At 32.6% G+C, this 19,669-nt stretch overlaps 1 protein-coding gene across 15 annotated transcripts in view; it reads left to right on the top strand.

Moving 5' to 3' along the window:
• LOC111046946 (gamma-aminobutyric acid receptor subunit beta) overlaps positions 1-19,669 on the top strand; it is a 196,848-nt gene that overhangs the window by 79,446 nt on the left and 97,733 nt on the right. For 10 of the 15 annotated variants that reach the window (XM_039431261.1, XM_039431265.1, XM_039431263.1 and 7 more), the window contains exon 4: positions 15,423-15,649. In XM_039431261.1, the coding sequence (XP_039287195.1) occupies positions 15,423-15,649 (227 nt within the window). Of the gene's footprint in view, positions 1-3,392; positions 3,461-15,422; positions 15,650-19,669 lie in introns of all 15 variants that reach the window. The other 5 variants (XM_039431262.1, XM_039431264.1, XM_039431271.1 and 2 more) reach the window with 1 other exon arrangement.

The raw sequence follows: 19,669 nt of genomic DNA, 5'->3' as shown, positions 1-19,669 counted from the left end.
ATTAAGCTATATATATTTAGATTGAAACACTTGTTTCGAAGTACTAGGACACATTTTTTGATGTGATTAACACAATTTTTAATATAACAGGACATATTTGTTGAAGGAGTACGACACATTATTTTATGTACTGACACACAACTTTTCATGTACTAATACACAAATTTTTGATGTACCGACACATAATTTTTGACACGCTTTCAAGATTTATTATTGATCAGCTCACAAGTTTGAGAGCTTACAACTAACACTTTTTGTATTTTGAATAAACTTGATTTTTGTGAATTTGTTAATAAAGGGCTTTGTGAGTTAAATATAGAATTACGAATAAAACTCTTCCAATTGAATACAAATTAAAAGGAGTTTGAGATACTTAAATTTATAGAAATATGTCTTGTGAGTGAGTGAATTAGAAGGATTTCGAAAAAAATTAATAACTTAGTGTAAATTGTGATATTTTCTTAATCAACTAATTTCTTCAGTACCGTTGCTTTTGGCGTGAATCTGTCACTGATTAGCAGGATTTATGTTGGTCGCACAAAAGCCTATTGAATTTGAACCGTGATTACAATTCAACAGGCTTTTGTGTGTCCGGGCCTAAGAGTTCGATGCATTTCAAATTGACCAACCAGGAGAGAGAAGGCGGAGCCAAAAAGTTGGAGGGAATTTGTCACCCAACAAGTGCTGCCACCTATTGACAGGATTCTGCATAAGGGTTGTCGACCAATCAGTAAATAAGAGATTTGATTGGCTCACGTTGATGGGAATATATATTTATAAATTCATCAATTAAATTCTCAATCAATAAATATTTATGAGAGTTCCATCGACAAATCTCAAATAGACTCACATAAATCATCCTTTTCAGCTTTGCATTCCACTGAATGAGTTTTTGTTTTTCAAATAAAGTTTCCATCCATGCATTCTATCGAATGATTCAATCAATGCCGAATTAATATTACACCCAATTCGAAGACACTATACTTTTCGATAGACATAACACTTTTTTATTTTGAATGCTAATTTTATTGCTGGATAAGCGTTACAAACCAGAAAGAGGCCCTCAGACTAGTTACACGAAAGCAAGCTAACGCGTAGTAACGCATGCACGAGCTTCTAAGCCAAGAAACAACTAGGGGTTCATTTTTCAATCATTGTGGTTTGAGCAAACTGCTACCGGCAAATGGGCCCCAAGTTATTCAAACTTTTCATTTCTAGTTTCTTCAATTCTATTGACAAAAGAGCATCCGTAAACATTTTTATTAATTGCTATGACTTGAGACAGCGGTCTACAATTTTTTTTACTGCCAAAATTAGTCGCCGATGGCCATTAAGGTCGAATTTTTTTCAAATTTTTGAAGTACAGTAGATAAATTATCAATGACGTAATGTCTCCATAGCATGGAGCCCGTGTTTGTCATGCAAATGATGATGATTAAGATCATAATTCCTTCAGTGAATTCTCAATATCAATGCTTGCTGAAACGATAACTTGTAGGCTTCTATTTTTCATTTGGATTGAATTAGAAGATTTCTTTTTTTGTTTGTATATAGGACAGTATCGTTTTCGAAAATTGATAATCTTAATGTACGATTAGTGGCAAGATCTAGATGCTGAAATTTTTCGTTTCTAACAAGCATAAGATGTTCTTTGATCATGATAATATTATAACAGAGAATCGTGCGATTTTGCTACCATTAGATACCATTGAAAATTTGATGATTAGAGCACATCCATAAATTAGTGAAAATGTCGTTGTAGTTATAAGCACTAACGAAAATTGTTACATTCACAGCCTGGAGAGAAGCTGACCTGTAGCTGACACTACATCAACCTAGATTTTAAGACCCTAACGTTATTCTTAGTAATCTATTTTTACTAAAAATATTTCTCAGCAATTTATTTTAGTAATTTGTATCATATAAATCAAATATTGATATTACTTTGGGTTGTTGGGTATATGCTTTGATATCATGTTTATTTCAGTGCTGAATTTTGAATGTGCTTAAAACTGTGTGTGGTATTGTTGTTGTTTTTTAATACTGTATCTGATGATGAAATGTGTTGGCAGCAATATTTGATAATACTTCAATCTATGTTAGTATCCTCTAATTGACATACTCTTAATCTATATCTATATATCCTCTACTTAACATTCTCTACATGAGGATATCCAGTTTTCGTACAGTGGTAAAGATTGAAAATGGAATTTACATGGAAAATTGTTATAATTATCAATCAATAACTTGAACACTGAGAACAATTGATGATTTTGAAACTGCTATTCATTGTTATGTTTCAAAACTATCAATTTTCCATTCAATTTATATTTGAATACTATCAATCATTTCTAGATGCATCATTATCATAAATAACGGTTCATACTTTATAATATTTACATGAATTCTCAATTATCGAATATTGCTGTTCATATTTTGTAAGTATAGGTAAAGTACCCTGACGTAAGGTTGAGTTCCTATCACGCAAAAATATATACAACTTCTTTTTCCCCATGAGTCACCCGTCATTATTTGAAATCACAACATAATTATTGTCCAAATTATTAACTACTGCGTTAGGGTACTTCACCTATAGGATGAGAACTATGAGATGAATGATAAAAGATGTTAGCCAAGGCGTTGAAAATCCACCTACATTACAATCTAATATGGATGGAAAGGCCTGTGTCCAGGCCTGTGTCTGTGAATATGATTTCTCATAGACCAGACAAATTTTACATATTACAATCGAACAAAATTGAGTATTCAGACTGAACATCAACGTTTTATGTTTTCTAAATCCTCAATTCTCAATCCTTCAAATTGCAATCTATGTGTGGCAAACCTTTTCGAAACAGAAATACAGTACTTCCAGAGATTTACTGTCTATTTCGAAGATTATTCGGAAACTACACTCTCATATTCTTTTAATCTACTTCAATTGCTGATAATATTATTAAACGGAAATCTAAATTAATTTCCATGAACTACTCTGAAGTCTGTTTTGAATATTGAGAAAAGAGAGTACAGCTGAAAGGAAATTCGATGAGAGCTACTCTAATGAAGACATCTATGAAATTTATATTAGTTATTCAAATCTTTGAAAAGTTAAATTGTTTGTGATGCCAAAAACCCAACTTTGGACAGTTCAATGAACTGAAATTTTGGGACAGAAGACGTTATTGGCTAGCGCTAGTTTTTCCAATATTGTAATGACTTGACCTTATAATATGGATGTCAATATCCAAAAATTTAAATTAACTATTCCAACCTGACTCGAATTATCCATTAAACGCCTTGGCTGTTTTCTCTCAGAAGAGAGAGAGAGAGAGTGCGTGTGTGTGTGTGCTTGAGAGAGAGCTTTGCTGACTTGTAGTTGCGTATGGTTGCAGGCCCCCCGGTGGAGGTTGGAGTAACCATGTACGTGCTCAGTATTAGCTCCGTTTCGGAAGTCCTCATGGTACTTACTCACACAATCATCCCCTAATAAAACTACCCCCGCTGCAGTACACACAAACACACAACATGCAACCACAATACGATTCTTGAAATGTTGTGCTCTCTCTATATATCTATATATGGTGTTGTTGTTGTTATATATTGTGGTGGTGGTCGTCATGTGGCATTGTTTTTTATACCTCCCCCACCCCCAAATCCAGCTCCCCACCCACCAATTAAGCGGTCAGCCTGCCAGCTTTCGTCGTTTTAATTATATAATTATTATGACTTGGAAATTACTGATGACTTGACAAACGTTCGACTTTGACATGAGGAGCTTGGTGATTCTGTTGAAAAAGCTGACATTCGAATTTCGGTTTCAATTCGTTCACACATAGTGCGAAACAATAAAAATCACAAATCATGAAATACAGTGTATTTAAACATGTCATGCTGAAACTTGCGTATACTTCAAATACCTCCAATACACAGAACTGTAGCCTTGTAGGGAATCTCTTTTATTTATACACTTGTGAAAGTACCTTCCTTTTCAGTTACATTTTTGTGTAAAATAAATAGATTTTGACTAAGGTTGAGAACAGGAAGATGTAGTCAACTATCACGAGTGGCAGATGACATCATAGGTGTTAATGCATGAATCTTGTTATAAAGGTCAGAGTTGGTAATAAAGCAGGTCCTCCAGTTTCACAAACACTCGTTCACAATGCTGAGAGAATGATGATAGAGGTATTTGAGGTTGTGCAAGAAGAAAAATGATCGAACTTTCTGGAAATACGCTTAACCTATTCATTTGGGTCGTAGAAAAACTAATTTTAACAACTAAATAAGTTTCTAAACAAATTTGGAATAAGGCATTCACTTATTCAGTATCTTTCCAAATGGATGGACAAAAATATTCTCAAAAGTTCCGATTACTTAATGTTTTTTTGATTTGAGCAATCTTTTAAAATTCAAAAATGATCTCATAGACGGTATAGAAATTCATCACAATCACTATATCATCGATAATGCAAATTATTGCATGGAGTTGATTATAGCTTGAAAATCATATTTGATTTTGATGAGGAAATTTTGTTTGCCCACCTAATGAAGACATGATCTATTCTGAATTAGATCATTAACCTCAACAGAATCACCAATGTCTTGTCATCCATCCCGAGATGCATTGAAATCGATGTAAAAACCCAGAGGTTTGTAATATTTGCCTGATGGATTCAAATTTACAACCCACAAGAAAGCAATTCCACCAGACGATTCATGCATGGCATTGCAGCACATTATGCATTGACTTGCAGAACTCAAAATGATTGGATAAATAGTGAATATTCAATAGTAAAAAATAGTAACTCATTTTTCAATTTTTTATTCTGAAGTTCACTGATAATCTCCATTCTGACCGATATCAGATCACTTCTATTGAAACTATTCAAATAAACTATTTATATATTTATTTATTTTGTTTGCTACCAACATCAACTAAGCTTATAACCTATAATAATAAAAAAGTCCAAGATATCTTGTTCGTTGTCAAACTCCAAATCTTCTTGTATTCTTGAATCTTCAAGAATGATTGATACTTCAATAAATCTTATGAGCTGAGATACTTAACAATACCTGCAAACTCAGCTCTTCTCTATGATTAGAAAAAAGTTGGATTTGTTATCTGTGGTTGGTTGGTTTTGATTGATGCAATCCATTTCGATCTAACACTGAATAGAAATCAAGAATTTTCAAATTTCTATTTTATTAATCCTATTCTCAATATTAGTCCATATTCCTTTCAATGTCACAGAATCATCAACGGCATGGATACATCATTCAGAGTTGATCGATTGCTTCTATAGTGATTTTTCATTCTTCAGATAATATTTTTACCAGATAATTTAGCATTGTTACAGTGTTATTCAGTTTTAGTGGGGCCCTGAAAGAGGATTATCACAATTAATCAACAGTTTGTTAGGAACGCTGTTTGGATTGGAATTCAATCATCATTTTCATAATATATTAGCTGAGTTAAAAGCTATGAGTGCATCTCAAAAATATTTCAGTTATAAATTTCAACAATTACCATTTGGATAAAATGGTTGAAATAGTTATTTTTGTTTTGACTGAACTCAAATTTATTCCTTTCTTTATTTATTTTTAAAGATCCTTCATTTTAAATATTGGAATTGATTGTTGATGACAGACAAACGCCAATCCAAGCAGATGATTCGATTGCTTTTAGGATGGGAAATCCTTTTGATTCATATAATATAGTAATCACATCATTCAATTGAGCTGTAAAAATACGAGAATAATACACAGAAACCTCGAAGTTTTATAGTTCATTACTTTCTATAGAATTTTGTATTTTGAAAATTGAATTTTTATCATACTTAAGTCTTACGCACACCAATGCGAATCGCATGTCGGCGACGGTGACGCGACAATTTTACCTATTTAAGCACGGCTAAAACCCTCTTTCACTCGTCACATCATGCGATTCTACACCGATTTCAATGCGGGACTGTGTTGACCGACTGTGACATGACATTAGTTTTGGTTTTAATACTAATCTGTTGATTGATTTGCAGGTGTTAACCTGATATTTGTGTGTTAAGGGAACCATGAAGCGTTCCTATTGCTCGACTGCATGTTGTATGCTGTGACTGGAAACTAGCTACTCAATTATCCAAAAAATGGACACTAAACAGATAAATATTGCAAATGAACTGTGGAAATTTTACTGGTTGAGAAGATTGTATGACTTTGGAAAGTTGGTGTAATCGATGTGAACTCAAATGGCCTGACGGTTGAAATATGTTGCTTCTCACTTTCATTTTGTAAATATTATTTAATTTGTTACCTCTCAACTTGGCAGTTTGATGGTTTCCGGTATTTTGAGATTCTATTTTGATACTCATTATTTAACAATAATCTCATGCTGAAACCCTGTCTTCCAATGAATTCCTACTCAGCCAATAAGAATGTACCATTGTTTCTTACAGCAGTGTTTAAACCAAACGGCAAGCTGCATGTGTGAACACTTAGGTTTGAATACCACTATTTCTTACTGAGGTGTTCACACATCGTCAGACTTCAAACATGTGAACACTCCCATAAGAGCCAATGCTATTCACTCTCATCAGAGTAGAACCTCATTGGAAAGCAAGGCTTGAGAACCATTGCTCTCCCAATTGTATGGCTTTGAATCCCCAAAGTTTGTAAATAACATCTCATTCATAGATGGTTTAAGAGTATTTTTTCTAATTTTACCAACTAAGATCAAGATCATGGAAAAATTTCAAACTGCATAGTTGTTCAACTCATTTGAGAGATCCTATCATCTACTTTACCACCCAGAACATGATGGGATAAGTAGTAGTGTATCATGTAGACTAACAGATACTGTATTCTCATCTACTCCTTGAATAAGTATACTGTATCTGAATAAAACTATCCAATTGAATCTCAATCACTGGAAAACGTTATTTGAGATGAACTCTATAATTGACAAAAATAAAACTTTGAATTATTAATATTCATCAATTGGAGTTTTTAAAAGTTTTTTAGTTCTCTAATTTTTTGAATCACAATTTTACACTCCAGTGATTTTAGTGCATTTCATCCATAAAGTTTGGATGACAATTTTAGATTCCTATGTAATTCTGCAATAAAGGTCTAGCTAGAAAATTGAATAATTCGTTGGGAGGGTGATCATCAAATCGATCATTCTATCTAAAAATACCTACAAGAAACTGAATATCCATTTCAAAGTATGTATAATAGTAATTTATGAACTAATAATATTGACAGAAGAAATTCGCTGATAATTTCGATATCTGACCTTATAATCGAATCGAAGAAAAGTTTAAGCCTATTCAAAGTTCATAAATTCCAGTCACTGTAGTAGAAACGTTGTACTTTTTGTAGAATCCATCACTTATTTTTGTAACGCTTAAAATTTCCACAATAATTATTTCTATTCTATCAAATCATATTATACTCTTGAATAAGTTTTCTATGTTCTCAGTTATTTTTTCAATTAATTACTACAGTAGCAGAAATGAGAGAATATCTTAATCTACATTGAAAATCGTTTTCAATGAATTTTTCCAAATATTATCCATTTGATTCCCAGAGAAAATGCTTTTTCCCTGAAAATTATTAATAGGTAACTGAGTTTTGTTAATTTCTCCTTATTGGTCTCTCATTTGTTAATCATAAAAATAAATCATCAGATCAGAAATCTTAGCACGATTTACAACGATATGATCCCTATAACTAATCCAAAAAAACAACATTTATCCATGAATATATTATAATAGTGATTAAAAAGTCAAAAACGTAATTCGTTCCTAAACATTCTGAATAATTCCAATATTTTATGTAGAAAATTAATGACTCTGAAGATGAACAAAGCTAAAATTTTCAATAATACTATCCTACAATCATTAAAAAAACACTATTTGAGAAGTTATTCCTATTCATTAGAGCTGTTTTCAGTCACAGCATACCAATATGTAACTCATGTGAATGAGTTACATACGTTTTTACACTTGAAAAATTGTGAGCAAAATTTTCATTGAGTGATGTATAATTGATAATAATAATTTAGTATTTTTATTGTTAAATTTGTTAGTATACATTCAGATCCATATTCAAATGGCATAGGACACCTGTGATTAAGTGTCAAAAATTGGTTTTACAAAATTCGTATTTGGAGAATCAAACAATATGAAAGTAATTTTTGAAGAGATAAAATCAATCAATGAATAAAAAATCAGCATAGAGTAACCGAGAAAGCTGTTTCCTCTATTTGAATCATTATAAACATTAAATTGTCAGAAGGTATATTAGGTTTATCAATATTGTCAAATTGAATGTAAAAACAGCCAATTCTTCGAAATTCGAACTCCACATGAATGAGATTCAATCTTTTGAAACTTGCATTACGTATGCATTGAAATAAGTAATCATTGTATTCTAAATCCACGATTCGCAAGTGATAATCAAATATTACTCTTCGAAAACCATAAAATTCAGAATATCATTCAAAGAATTTTCATACTTTTTTCAAAATGAAATATCAATAGTAATTCAAAATTCGTTGAATCTCTTTGCTTGACAGTACCAATATTTTCAAATTAAATAGGAAGTATTATTGAAAAAATATTGTTCATTAACGGAGAAATTCAAACATTATTTTTCTATGTTTTCGGACTACTTTCCCACTGTTTTCAAAGTACAAATGAATCTCCAATTCACAAAACATTGATCGATATAGACTTGGATGTTAATAAGTTTTCGTTTTTCATGTGCAATTTGTCTAATTAATAATTTTACCTTCGAGACTTCCAGTTTTACCAAACAATTTTCACCTTGTGTGGGCAATTTTAGAGCTGGAAAGTGGTGCCATTTAACAGTAGTCTGTAGTGTTATTTTCCATTTTTGGCTGGGTCTGAATGTATACATACCAACCAGCTTGAACCAGGTGAATAGCCCTGAAAGGTGTGGCGACGCCTGACTTTGGTGACTCCAGAGCAAAAAGATCACTTGAGTACGTGATTCGTCGAGGCTACAACCTGCTACTATATCTATTTACATTCGCCTAGCTCTATTCTATATGTATTTGATTCTGTATTAAACTATAGATCATATTTTCGTTGTGTGCTGACGTTGACCACAACAATTCTTTTTCGAAAAATATTAGAGAAATTTTTATGACCCTAATAATTTAATCATATTTTTCAGTAACCTCCAAAACGTCAACGTAGTCAAATCTAGAAACTCTGATTATTATCTTGTTCTTCTTAATTTTCTTATAATTGTCTTTGTTTATTAGGAATTTATTGAACCGATACATTCATAATAAACAATTATTGTTTGTAATATCATTGATATTGTTGTGAGTCTTGATTTATGTTGTTTCTTTGTGAAATATCCCAATGAATGTTGTGTTTTTATCTTTGTAAAGGATGTATTTATGTGTGGCTTTTGTGATATCAGTGTCCCCTTGTGCATGTATTGTGTGTTAAGCATGTTTTTTGACAAATATGAATGTGTGTTGGACAATTGAATGCATGATTGATGAAAATTTCAGAGCTTGTTTCCAATATCATTGAGTCAAGCTTTGCCAAGCATATCAATCTTATATTATTAACTTTGATAGCTTTATCAATTTTTATTGATTCAAAAAAATACTAAAACATGCAGAAATATAATAAATATTGTTATTATTAGTAAAATGGAAAAATTATGAAGCTGTAAGTGGTTTGATTCAAATCATTAATAGTGGAAGAGATATCAAGTTCTTGTATAAGGTATATATTTCATTTCAGAAATTTAATACGATTTCCAATATTTTCGCAATTTGAACTGATAACAAATAACTACTCTATCCACCAAAACTCAATACAAAGCAATACAATATGATACAATGCAATACCAATACTGGATAAACAATATTCAATATCTCTAGTCAAGATTATCAGTATGATAATACCCTTGAAAACTCTCTAAACCTGATCATTCATCATTATGAGTTTTTAAGACGAGTATAATCAATACTTAAAAAGTTGCTATTGTATCTCGTTGTTATGTTTCAACAATAATAGCAGTTTTCAGGCTTTTCATGACAGACAGATGACAGATAGCGTCTTCACAATTCTGAGAGCTCAGAACTAACAATCAGAGAGAGAGAGGGTGAGTGTGTGAGAGAGATAGAGAGTTATGATTACAGTGTAGTGTACAACAGATTAGGCCCAAACCAGGATTGTGTTTTGGATTCTTTTGAAGAAATGGTGACTTGCAATTCGTCAACGGATCGTCAGACATGCGGCCGACTCGACATTTTGCATTCATCCACGCTTACTCCGTGAAGTTTATTAGTTCGTTTTCAACTCCGCCCCTATTCATAATTTCATCATGAAATTCTTCGCCCACTTCAAACGGATGCTATACTCAACTTAAGCTTTTCGAAATCGCTATTTATTTTTCTCTCACAGTCTCCACTTGAAAAAATAATAATGTGGGATTTATCATTGCGCGTTTCCTAGCTTTAAAATTTATTGAAACAAGCTATGTGTTTCTATTTCGGTTGATATTGTACCCAGTACCTCTTCCCTGTAAATGAGTCAAAGGTTTTTTATTATAACCTGATTCATCACTTTTCCGTATACATTCATCTCATACAGTGTTTATGTAAACAAATAAATGTCGATACACAAATTTTAGTGAGCGAAGTAGTTGAAATCATTTAATCATTTTAATCATTCAGAATTACACAACTTACAAAAAAGTAAGCCCTATAAGCCCAAACGGTTCCAATTCTAATTCATACAACAGTTCAAATGTAGCTAGGTTATGTGTCACTTAACATTCTTCAATTACACACTCAATTTACAATTCAAAACACATAAAAATGATTCTTCAATCAAAAAATACCTCTAAATTAAATTAAATCAATCAAAACTAATTAGAAAATTTCAAACTTTGAAAAAACTATAAAATTTTGGAATAATCTATAGTTTGATGATTCATATTCTAAAATGAAGACGAGTAGCTCCTGCAATATTTGAATATCATTCTAACAATTCTCTATGATATGCACTATCACCAGTCCACATTTTCCTCGACAAATCTGTTTACGTTCCTTGAAGATTTTCCACACATGCATTCCTATTTCCAGTCTCGCTTTCAGGAAAAATTGCATCATTTTTTACTTTTTTCTCCACGTATGACGCAAACGAAGCTCATCTCCCACCCCCACACCCATCCCCCTCCCACACTTGAGCTCACAGTTTTCATTCGCATTGTTTGTAACGAGCACGGCCACACTGAAGTGAGCCCGCCAGCTATGCCTCCATTGCGCCACTAGTATCTTATTCACACTGTTATATATCACGCCAAATGGTCTTCAACCGAGAAAAATGAGCGAGTTTTCACCTGAAGTTCCCCTTTAGTCTCTTCAGAGAGCTGCAAAGTAATCTGTGAGTTTTCATGCTGACATTAGACGAATATTTTGTCTGAGGTTCACTGTACAAATGATATTGAAGTTGTATATTCACACTCTTTGAACTTGGTATTTCTTATTCTTGAACTGAATCTGTAAGATTAGCATATTAGAATGGCACCTACGAATTTCAACACCAGTAACCAAAATCGTATATTTTTTTCATTCAATTCAATGAATCCATTGCACTGAGCGATTGAGAATAATATTGAATGGTCTTGTCCATTCTCATAAATTCTCCATTGCATTATCGCTTCGAAAGAATAGGAATTTGAATTAGTATTTGATAACTTATCCCCATTTCTATCAGAACTCTACTTTTATAAGTCAATATCTATTTAATTGAATTGGGAAAGAGCGAGTTAAATGTTCATTTGTAACATAATTTTTCAATCTTTTGCTTGCCAATTCATGTGTAGATTTTACAAATTCCGTTCAATTTAGCTGTTTGATGTATTGGAGTATTGAGAGATAATACATATTATCTCCACCGCTCCTTCAATTCCAAAGAGAAATATTGAAGATAAGATATACAAATCCTTCTTGAGGCTGAAATTGTCGTTCAACTAACCCGCTAACCAATAACTTAGGAATATCATCTATGAGACACACCACAGATAAGGTGGTACTTCTACTCAGTAAAGATCTACTCTAACTATAATCGCTTACTAACTATGACTCACTCTCTCTTTTGACAAATAAATAAATGGATAAATTATTTAATGATCAATTGAAATAGCTTATTTGATAGATGTATTCATAGTGAATAATATGAGTATAAGGGCAGAGGGCAATGAGTGGTGAGAAGGAGGGAAGAGTACTTGAACCCTGAAGCATGGAAATTACAGTCGGAAAAAGAGAGAGATACAATGGAAATATGTGAGTGTGAGAGGTAAGATAAGAGTGAGAGTGGAATGAAAAGTTTGTTTGTCTGAAAATAGGGATGAATCGCAACACACAGATAAAAAACTAGGCTGAATAGAAGAAGATAGGCCGATAAGGGAATGAAAAGAGAAAGAGAACGCGAAAGAGAGAAAACACGTCGCATTGCGCCTGGCGCACCGCCAGTCCAATTCTCTTTTTCACTTTCATCCTCTTTCTCACTCATTCCTTCACTTTCTTCCATTTCCTCTGTCCTTTTCCAGCCCATTAAACTCCAATTTTTGACACTCTTCTTTTTCAAATGTTTTTCTCTGTCGAGGACTACTCTCTGTTTTGCCTTATCCGGCTACTCAGAGATCGCTCTCGTTTTAAGTGGGGAAGAAGGAGAGAAAGAAGAAGAATAGGTGGAGGGACTAGAAGGGAAAGAAGAGGAAGAAAGGGGCTGCTTTTCACACGAAGACTCTGCTATCTCTAGGCTTATTCTCTCTCGCGAATCATCAACTTTATTTTCCAGAGAAAACTCTCTCCTTAACCTCTCATCACGCATTTTCTTCTTCTCTCCTTCTTGGTGCTCGTTTAATCTTCTCTCCCTCGTTCTTCATCTTTTCATGCACCTCCTCCTTCTTCCTGAGTATAAATCTCCAGCATAAAAGTTCTCTCTCCAGTCTCAAACATTTGTCTGTGCTTACAGTACCAACAAACTAGTTAATTTTTTTCAAAATGACTACAAGATATCAGCAATCTTCATAATCTCCATTAGCTATTTTCATTTTCAAATTGATGTTAATGAATTACAAGTGAAAATTGTTGAATTTTGGGAATTTAGAAAATTGAACATACCCACAGATTATTAAGCTTGAATTTATCGACCCATAATGATAACTTAAATTTGTTAAACTTTTATTTGTTCAAAATACGTGAAACTAGACTCGGTTATCATCTCTGTTATCAATCTCTTGTGAACTGGAAGCAGCAGGTAGTACTCATGAAGCAGCAGGATGTCGGCTATGAATGCAGCCATACGATTGGTAGTTTGCTGACCTATCAAGGCTGTCATTGGTGGAGACAAAACACGCCCCTCATGGTCGATGACAGTTCTCCACCTTTGTCAGTCAATTACCAACACTTATCATATTATACTTTCTGCTGCTCCATTTTGAAGATATCATCCTCCAGATCCTTGCATTTCCAATGAATAAATTATTGTTCTGACCACGACTGTTGTCTACTAAATGTTACCTCCACTATTAAAAACGAAAAAAATCAAAGTCAAAAGAAAAATTAATTCGAAATACAATTTCAGTAATTTAATTGAGTTCAGTCAGTAATATTTATGTCAAAGACAATAAGTAATTGTGATGACTATAAATAATTATTTGATCGATATGTATCCTACTTAATCAATTCTAATAGACCCTTTTTGAAATGAAGGCTTGAACCTCTTCAATTCACTCATATCAACTGGCAAAGCTTGATGAATGTGATGCTGGAATAAGGCTCGGAAGTTATTTATTTGCATTTGGCATGATATTGCATGTGAAACCCTGTAACAATATTCGTGCTGCATTATATGAATAAGTAATACACTTCACTTACGATGATAATATTTATTGCATAAAATGTTAATTTACTAATTGATTCCAAATGGTGTGAATTTATTCTGGTCCATGCAAATGTAAACCTGAGTTCAACCTGATTACGCTTCTAAGCCATACAGGCTTATCAAATTGGAATCTAATCAAATGCTGAATTGGATTCGATTGTCTGAAAAACTTTAATTGGTCAAAGCTCCGTTGAGAAATTGAAGCCTTTTTAGGCGTTTATCAATCCTTATTAGTTCATGAAATGCAATCAGTTTATACTGACTGCCTTATCATGTTTTATCCTCACCTATTCAAACTTTTTACAATATTTTCATTGGACAAAACTTCAGCTCCAATTGATTATGAGATCACTATTTCTTCTCATTTTCAAAGAATATTCTCAAATTACAATATTTATTTAGAATGAGAAATAGATTCATACTAAATAACCGATCTCATGGAGGACAATAATTAATAATACTATATTCAACAAAATGTCATCAAGCTATTACTGATTGTTCCATTCTGAACAATTTTATAAGGAGTTTATCTTGATCAATAAAAACATTTGCATGGATCATGGAAATTATATGTATTTTTCAAATTTGAAGAGAATATTGGAATGAAAACTTAAACATTCAAAGATTATGCTGTTAACTTCAGCTGAATCAAACCATCTTCCAATTCTAATCAAATCGTTTCTCTCGGTAATGAGCATCTCATAATATCAAATTCCCAATACTCTCTTCAAATTTCATTCTGGAATAGATATCAATGTAATAAATCTATGAATTTTTGTAAGTAGACTACGATAAGAGTCTATTCTTTTCTTGACGATTTTGATGTTTGAGAATAAAAAATGTCACTGTTGAACATCTAATACTACAGAGAATGTTCAAAATGATCCAATAAGGAGGATCCATACACACTAATATCAGCTATTATACTTGAATTTTGATAATTATTATGGTTCAACTCTTGATAATTAATAGAGAAATATTTATTTTGAATCTTGGAATTCTCCATGCGCTTTTATAAATCTGAATCATCATAAATTTACGATGCTTATAACTAATATAATGTAATCAACTTGTGACAGTTTATGAATAGAGTAATAAATTTTGAATTTTGGATATTTTCATGCACTAGATAATTAAAACTCAAACTTAATTAAAACTAGATAATTTTATAAGTATGATGCTTATATTGTGTTGGTTATGACTTAAGCAGCGTTTATCACAGCTCCACGAGCTATGACTTCTCTTGTGTTTTAAATGAATTTACCATGCAATTATCATAGCTTCACAAGCTATCTTATGTTGATTATAACTTATCTTGCAATCACGACTGCTCCTATAGCTGTGATTTATCTTTAGTTATTTTTGACTTACCTACGTTACAATAATCAGAGCTTCACAAGCTATGACATATCTTGTGTTAATTCTGCGATGATCTTCAATCCACGAGCCACCTACTAACAGCTGTTCTACGTTTGCTTACAGGACTTCACCCTCGATTTCTACTTCAGACAGTTCTGGACCGATCCACGACTGGCGTTCCGGAAGCGGCCGGGCGTCGAGACGCTGAGCGTCGGATCTGAGTTCATCAAGAACATCTGGGTGCCCGACACGTTCTTCGTGAACGAGAAGCAGTCCTACTTCCACATAGCCACTACCAGCAACGAGTTCATTCGGATACACCACTCTGGCAGTATCACTAGGAGTATAAGGTCAGTTAACAATACTTGCTCATTTTAAAGTGAATCTTACTTACTAGTGAGCCCATCAAACTGAAGAACTCGCTCATAATGTCGCTGATATTCTGTCATCTGTTTCATAAGAAGCAGTAGAAAACGAAAGAAATATTTCAAGTTGCACAATAACAATCACTAGTAGCTCTGTGAACAGTAGACCTCACTCTTAGTAAGTTACATTGACCTGTTGCTATGTTTTCTTAAAAATTGAAAAATAATTTATCAATTTAAAATGTCTAGAAAAAATCCTAAATAAACATACAGCTTTCTGTCCTCTCGTACCGTGACGTGTCGTCCCAGAATCGGGAGTGTAAGCGCTGTTATCAGGTCTGGCTGCCGTTGATACGCCAATCCAATCAACCCATCAGAGAAAATTCTGTGTTGTGTTGGCGAAAAGTCGGTGTGTTGAAATGAGCAAAATAACTACCATAATTCTGATTTCCTACAAACTTCACTTCTCACTTTTTATGATTTTAGAAATCAATTTCTTTTCAATAATATTTGTTACAATTTTGATCATCAGATTAAAAAAGAAAAATGTAAAAAAAATGTTTTCTATCAATAACTCCAAACTTCAAACTAGAATCATGGCCTCAGCTTATGGAGAGACAAAGTATTAGTAGACAACTGTCTACTAGATAGATAGATAGATAGATAGATAGATAGATAGAAAATGCCTTTATTCAATATAAATAATAATAATAAGAGTACAATCATGTTACAAAATAAACAATTACAAATAATATAATTAAGATAATGATTGTGCTAAATAAAAAAAAACAACTGTCTACTAACGTTGATGGAAAGATACATTTTCAAGATGTTCGATGTTTTTGAACGGGTAGTATTATAGTCCACTAGACAACTGATTTATAATGAGTAATCCCATAGCTGATGTTTACGGTAATATTGGTGTTTGAAGGAAACTCCTTTTCCTTTTGTATTATCCTTGAAATGCAAAATTTTAAAAAACCCTATTTATACGTCGACGCGAAATTCAAAAAGGAACATACCTGTCAAATTTCATGGAAATCTATTGCTGCGTTTCGTTGTAAATGCGTGACATATAAACATTTAAACATAAAGATAAATGCAAAACCGTCGACTTGAATCTTAGACCTCACTTCGCTCGGTCAATAATAATTTCAAATTCGAGTAGCATGCAATTTATAATTTAACTCACAGCTGATTTGTGATTTGTGATTATAAATTACTACATTTTCCTCTCTAAAGCACTTTCAATGTCATCCTGTTATGTCCTCAAAAAGGATGAAGGAGTCAGTCAATTTCGTTGGCAAAAAACTATGATATAATATGAATATAATGTAGAATATACCAAAAGTATAATGGTTCAATGATATAATGTGTTGGAAATAAAAAGTTGATTGATGAGAGCAATCGAAAGTAATGGTCGAATATGCAGTATCATATAACTCAAACTTACAACTACTCAAGCCTTTAGTCATCAGTAAGAGCTCGCTACACTCGTTATTATTTACTCTATTGTAATGTATTGGCATTACACGACACCAGGGCTGAAAACATCACCGAGGAGTAAGCTATATGAGGAGTATGGGGAATGAAGATCGTGTTACAAGAGTCAACTGTTCAAATGTATGGAAGTGCTTGATTGATTTACCAATTATTGATAGTTTGCCAACGTTTAAATAACACTTACAAAAGAGCAACCCTTCTAAGCCTATAACAGCAACTGACGATAAGCCTATATTCACCGTGTTGGCAGTATTGCTCCAATCGGAAGCTATTAGTAAATGCCTGAGGGTGTTCAATTGAGCTTCTTGGCAAAGGAATACAATTTTCCTTGGATACTTGGCAGTCGGGATATTGGCCTTTAGATTTTCGGATTGAAAGCATGCAGGTTGTCTTAAGGCTCGTGTTATTTTGTAGGGAGACTCCCCAGATAACTTCATGGTATTACAGTTGTGTTGTGAGTGATGTTGTGGTACTTTTCCATAATTAAATACAAATTGAAATTGGTTGATAATTTCAATTTGTGTCTTCATAGCTTCAAGGTATTTTTGATATTTTTGTAGGTTTCTAGGTCTATCAGATTCTCAGTCTACAATTTCATATTATAGTGAAACAGATTTTTTACATTTTTCAATGTTCATCTGACAGATAAATCGATTTCAATATTCATCGGTAATCAAAGTACATTTTATAATCTAGGTTTTACTCAAAAATCATAAGAGCTACAACATAGTGAGAAGAAAGCCTGTTCAGAATTTATTCTCTGATCATTTAACCATTTTATCAGTGGTTGTAATGATTCAAAACTCATCCTAACTCTTCCCGAGCCTTCAATATTATTAGAGGATATTGCAATTTCTTTATAGTTTTTCCTGCATACTTCTAGATCAATGTCGCGATTATCAATTAGGACTTGGGATAAGAATTAAGAACAATTATTGATTGAGTGACATACATAAATTATTGTCATCAATTGACTTGATTTATTGTCTTTTCAGTGACTAAAGATCCAATCGCGGTATAAATTGTTGCAATTTTAGTGATAGAATTCTATAATAATTTTACCTATACTATAAATCTATACTCTCACCATGTGATTAAACGATAAAGAAAAAAATTCCCAAATTTCTTGAAAGCACTGTGAAAATAAACACAGAGAATAGAAACGAACGACAATCAGGTTTTGAATATTTGTTGGAGCCGAATAAAATTATTACATCGTCTGAAATGAAGCTCATTTCAAAGGGCTGAGGCACAGATCGATAGTCCATTTAGCTGAAACAACCTTATCTGTACATATCATTGCATCACATAAATAGTGCAGATATATTTTGTTGTATTGTTGTCTCACTTCTGCCTCTCTCTATCTCTCTCTTTCCAGCAATAACGTGCAGCAACTCTGAATGATTTACACTCTTTTCCCCTGATAATACACGAATGCCAGTTGTAAAATAATGTATTTTCACATTGTTGTCGTTCCCAGAAAAAAGCAATACATTTTTATTCGTGTCTGTCAATGCATTGTATGAATGGAGTCACCCTTGCAAAAATATAGATAACAAACATACTGTAATAATCCACTAACGCAGTATTGTATACTGTTTACATGGCAAGATCTACAGTGATAGAGGACTTGAATCTATAGTGATCTACTGATATAGTGATAACTTATTACAAATAACCAATTTTTGAGAGTTTGAGTCTACTACCAATAAGAATTTTTGAAAATATTCTTTACTGCTGTCATACTTCTTTATCTGTAGTGATCGGTTCGTAACTTAGTTTGAGAAATAAAACTTTTTGTGCTCTTAACTAATATAAAATATGTATAGGTTTAAAATTTGTTATTTCCGTGAATATTATTTGCAAACATACTTTCATCAAGGAGAAAATCAATCTACACAAACGTTACACGGATATTCATGTATTACTAGCTTACCCGGCGAACTTCGTACCGCCAAAAAGTCATTGTATCTCATGTCACACTTGACTTTATTTGGTGAATAATGAAATTTATTTGACAATCAATATTTTCATTTACATCTCAATACGGACTTCCCATGTGCTTAGTCATGCAGCATTTATTATTCCGAAAACATATTCTTCTCAATCAATTGGTAGTAATATCTATTAGTAAAGTGTTGAATCGAAAAAAATAGATAGGTTAAATCAGTGTTTCAAAGATGAATTTGATATTTAGTTGTTGATTGTCAATAAATGGTCCAGGAAATATGCGATGTACGATGAATGACACAGAATTCCATTTTCTTTCTATCTTCCATTTTAGGATGAATATAAATTAAGCTAAATTAAAAAAAAAATTAGTCTGTCATTCTTCAGTAATATTGATGAATGCAATATGAACAACTCTTTTATGAGATGAATGATTTTTTCCATCATTTTCCAGTTTCTCAATGATAGGGGAGTGGTAATATTATTTGTATAGGTCTTTTAAGGAATGATTATCTACAGCTAGTACCAATCAACTACACTAACTTCAACTCC

This window comes from Nilaparvata lugens, chromosome 6, assembly GCF_014356525.2.
Source record: "Nilaparvata lugens isolate BPH chromosome 6, ASM1435652v1, whole genome shotgun sequence".
NCBI classification, from domain to species: domain Eukaryota; kingdom Metazoa; phylum Arthropoda; class Insecta; order Hemiptera; family Delphacidae; genus Nilaparvata; species Nilaparvata lugens.
The sequence above is the reverse complement of the archived record's forward strand: the minus strand, read 5'-3'. Positions and strand labels throughout refer to the sequence as shown.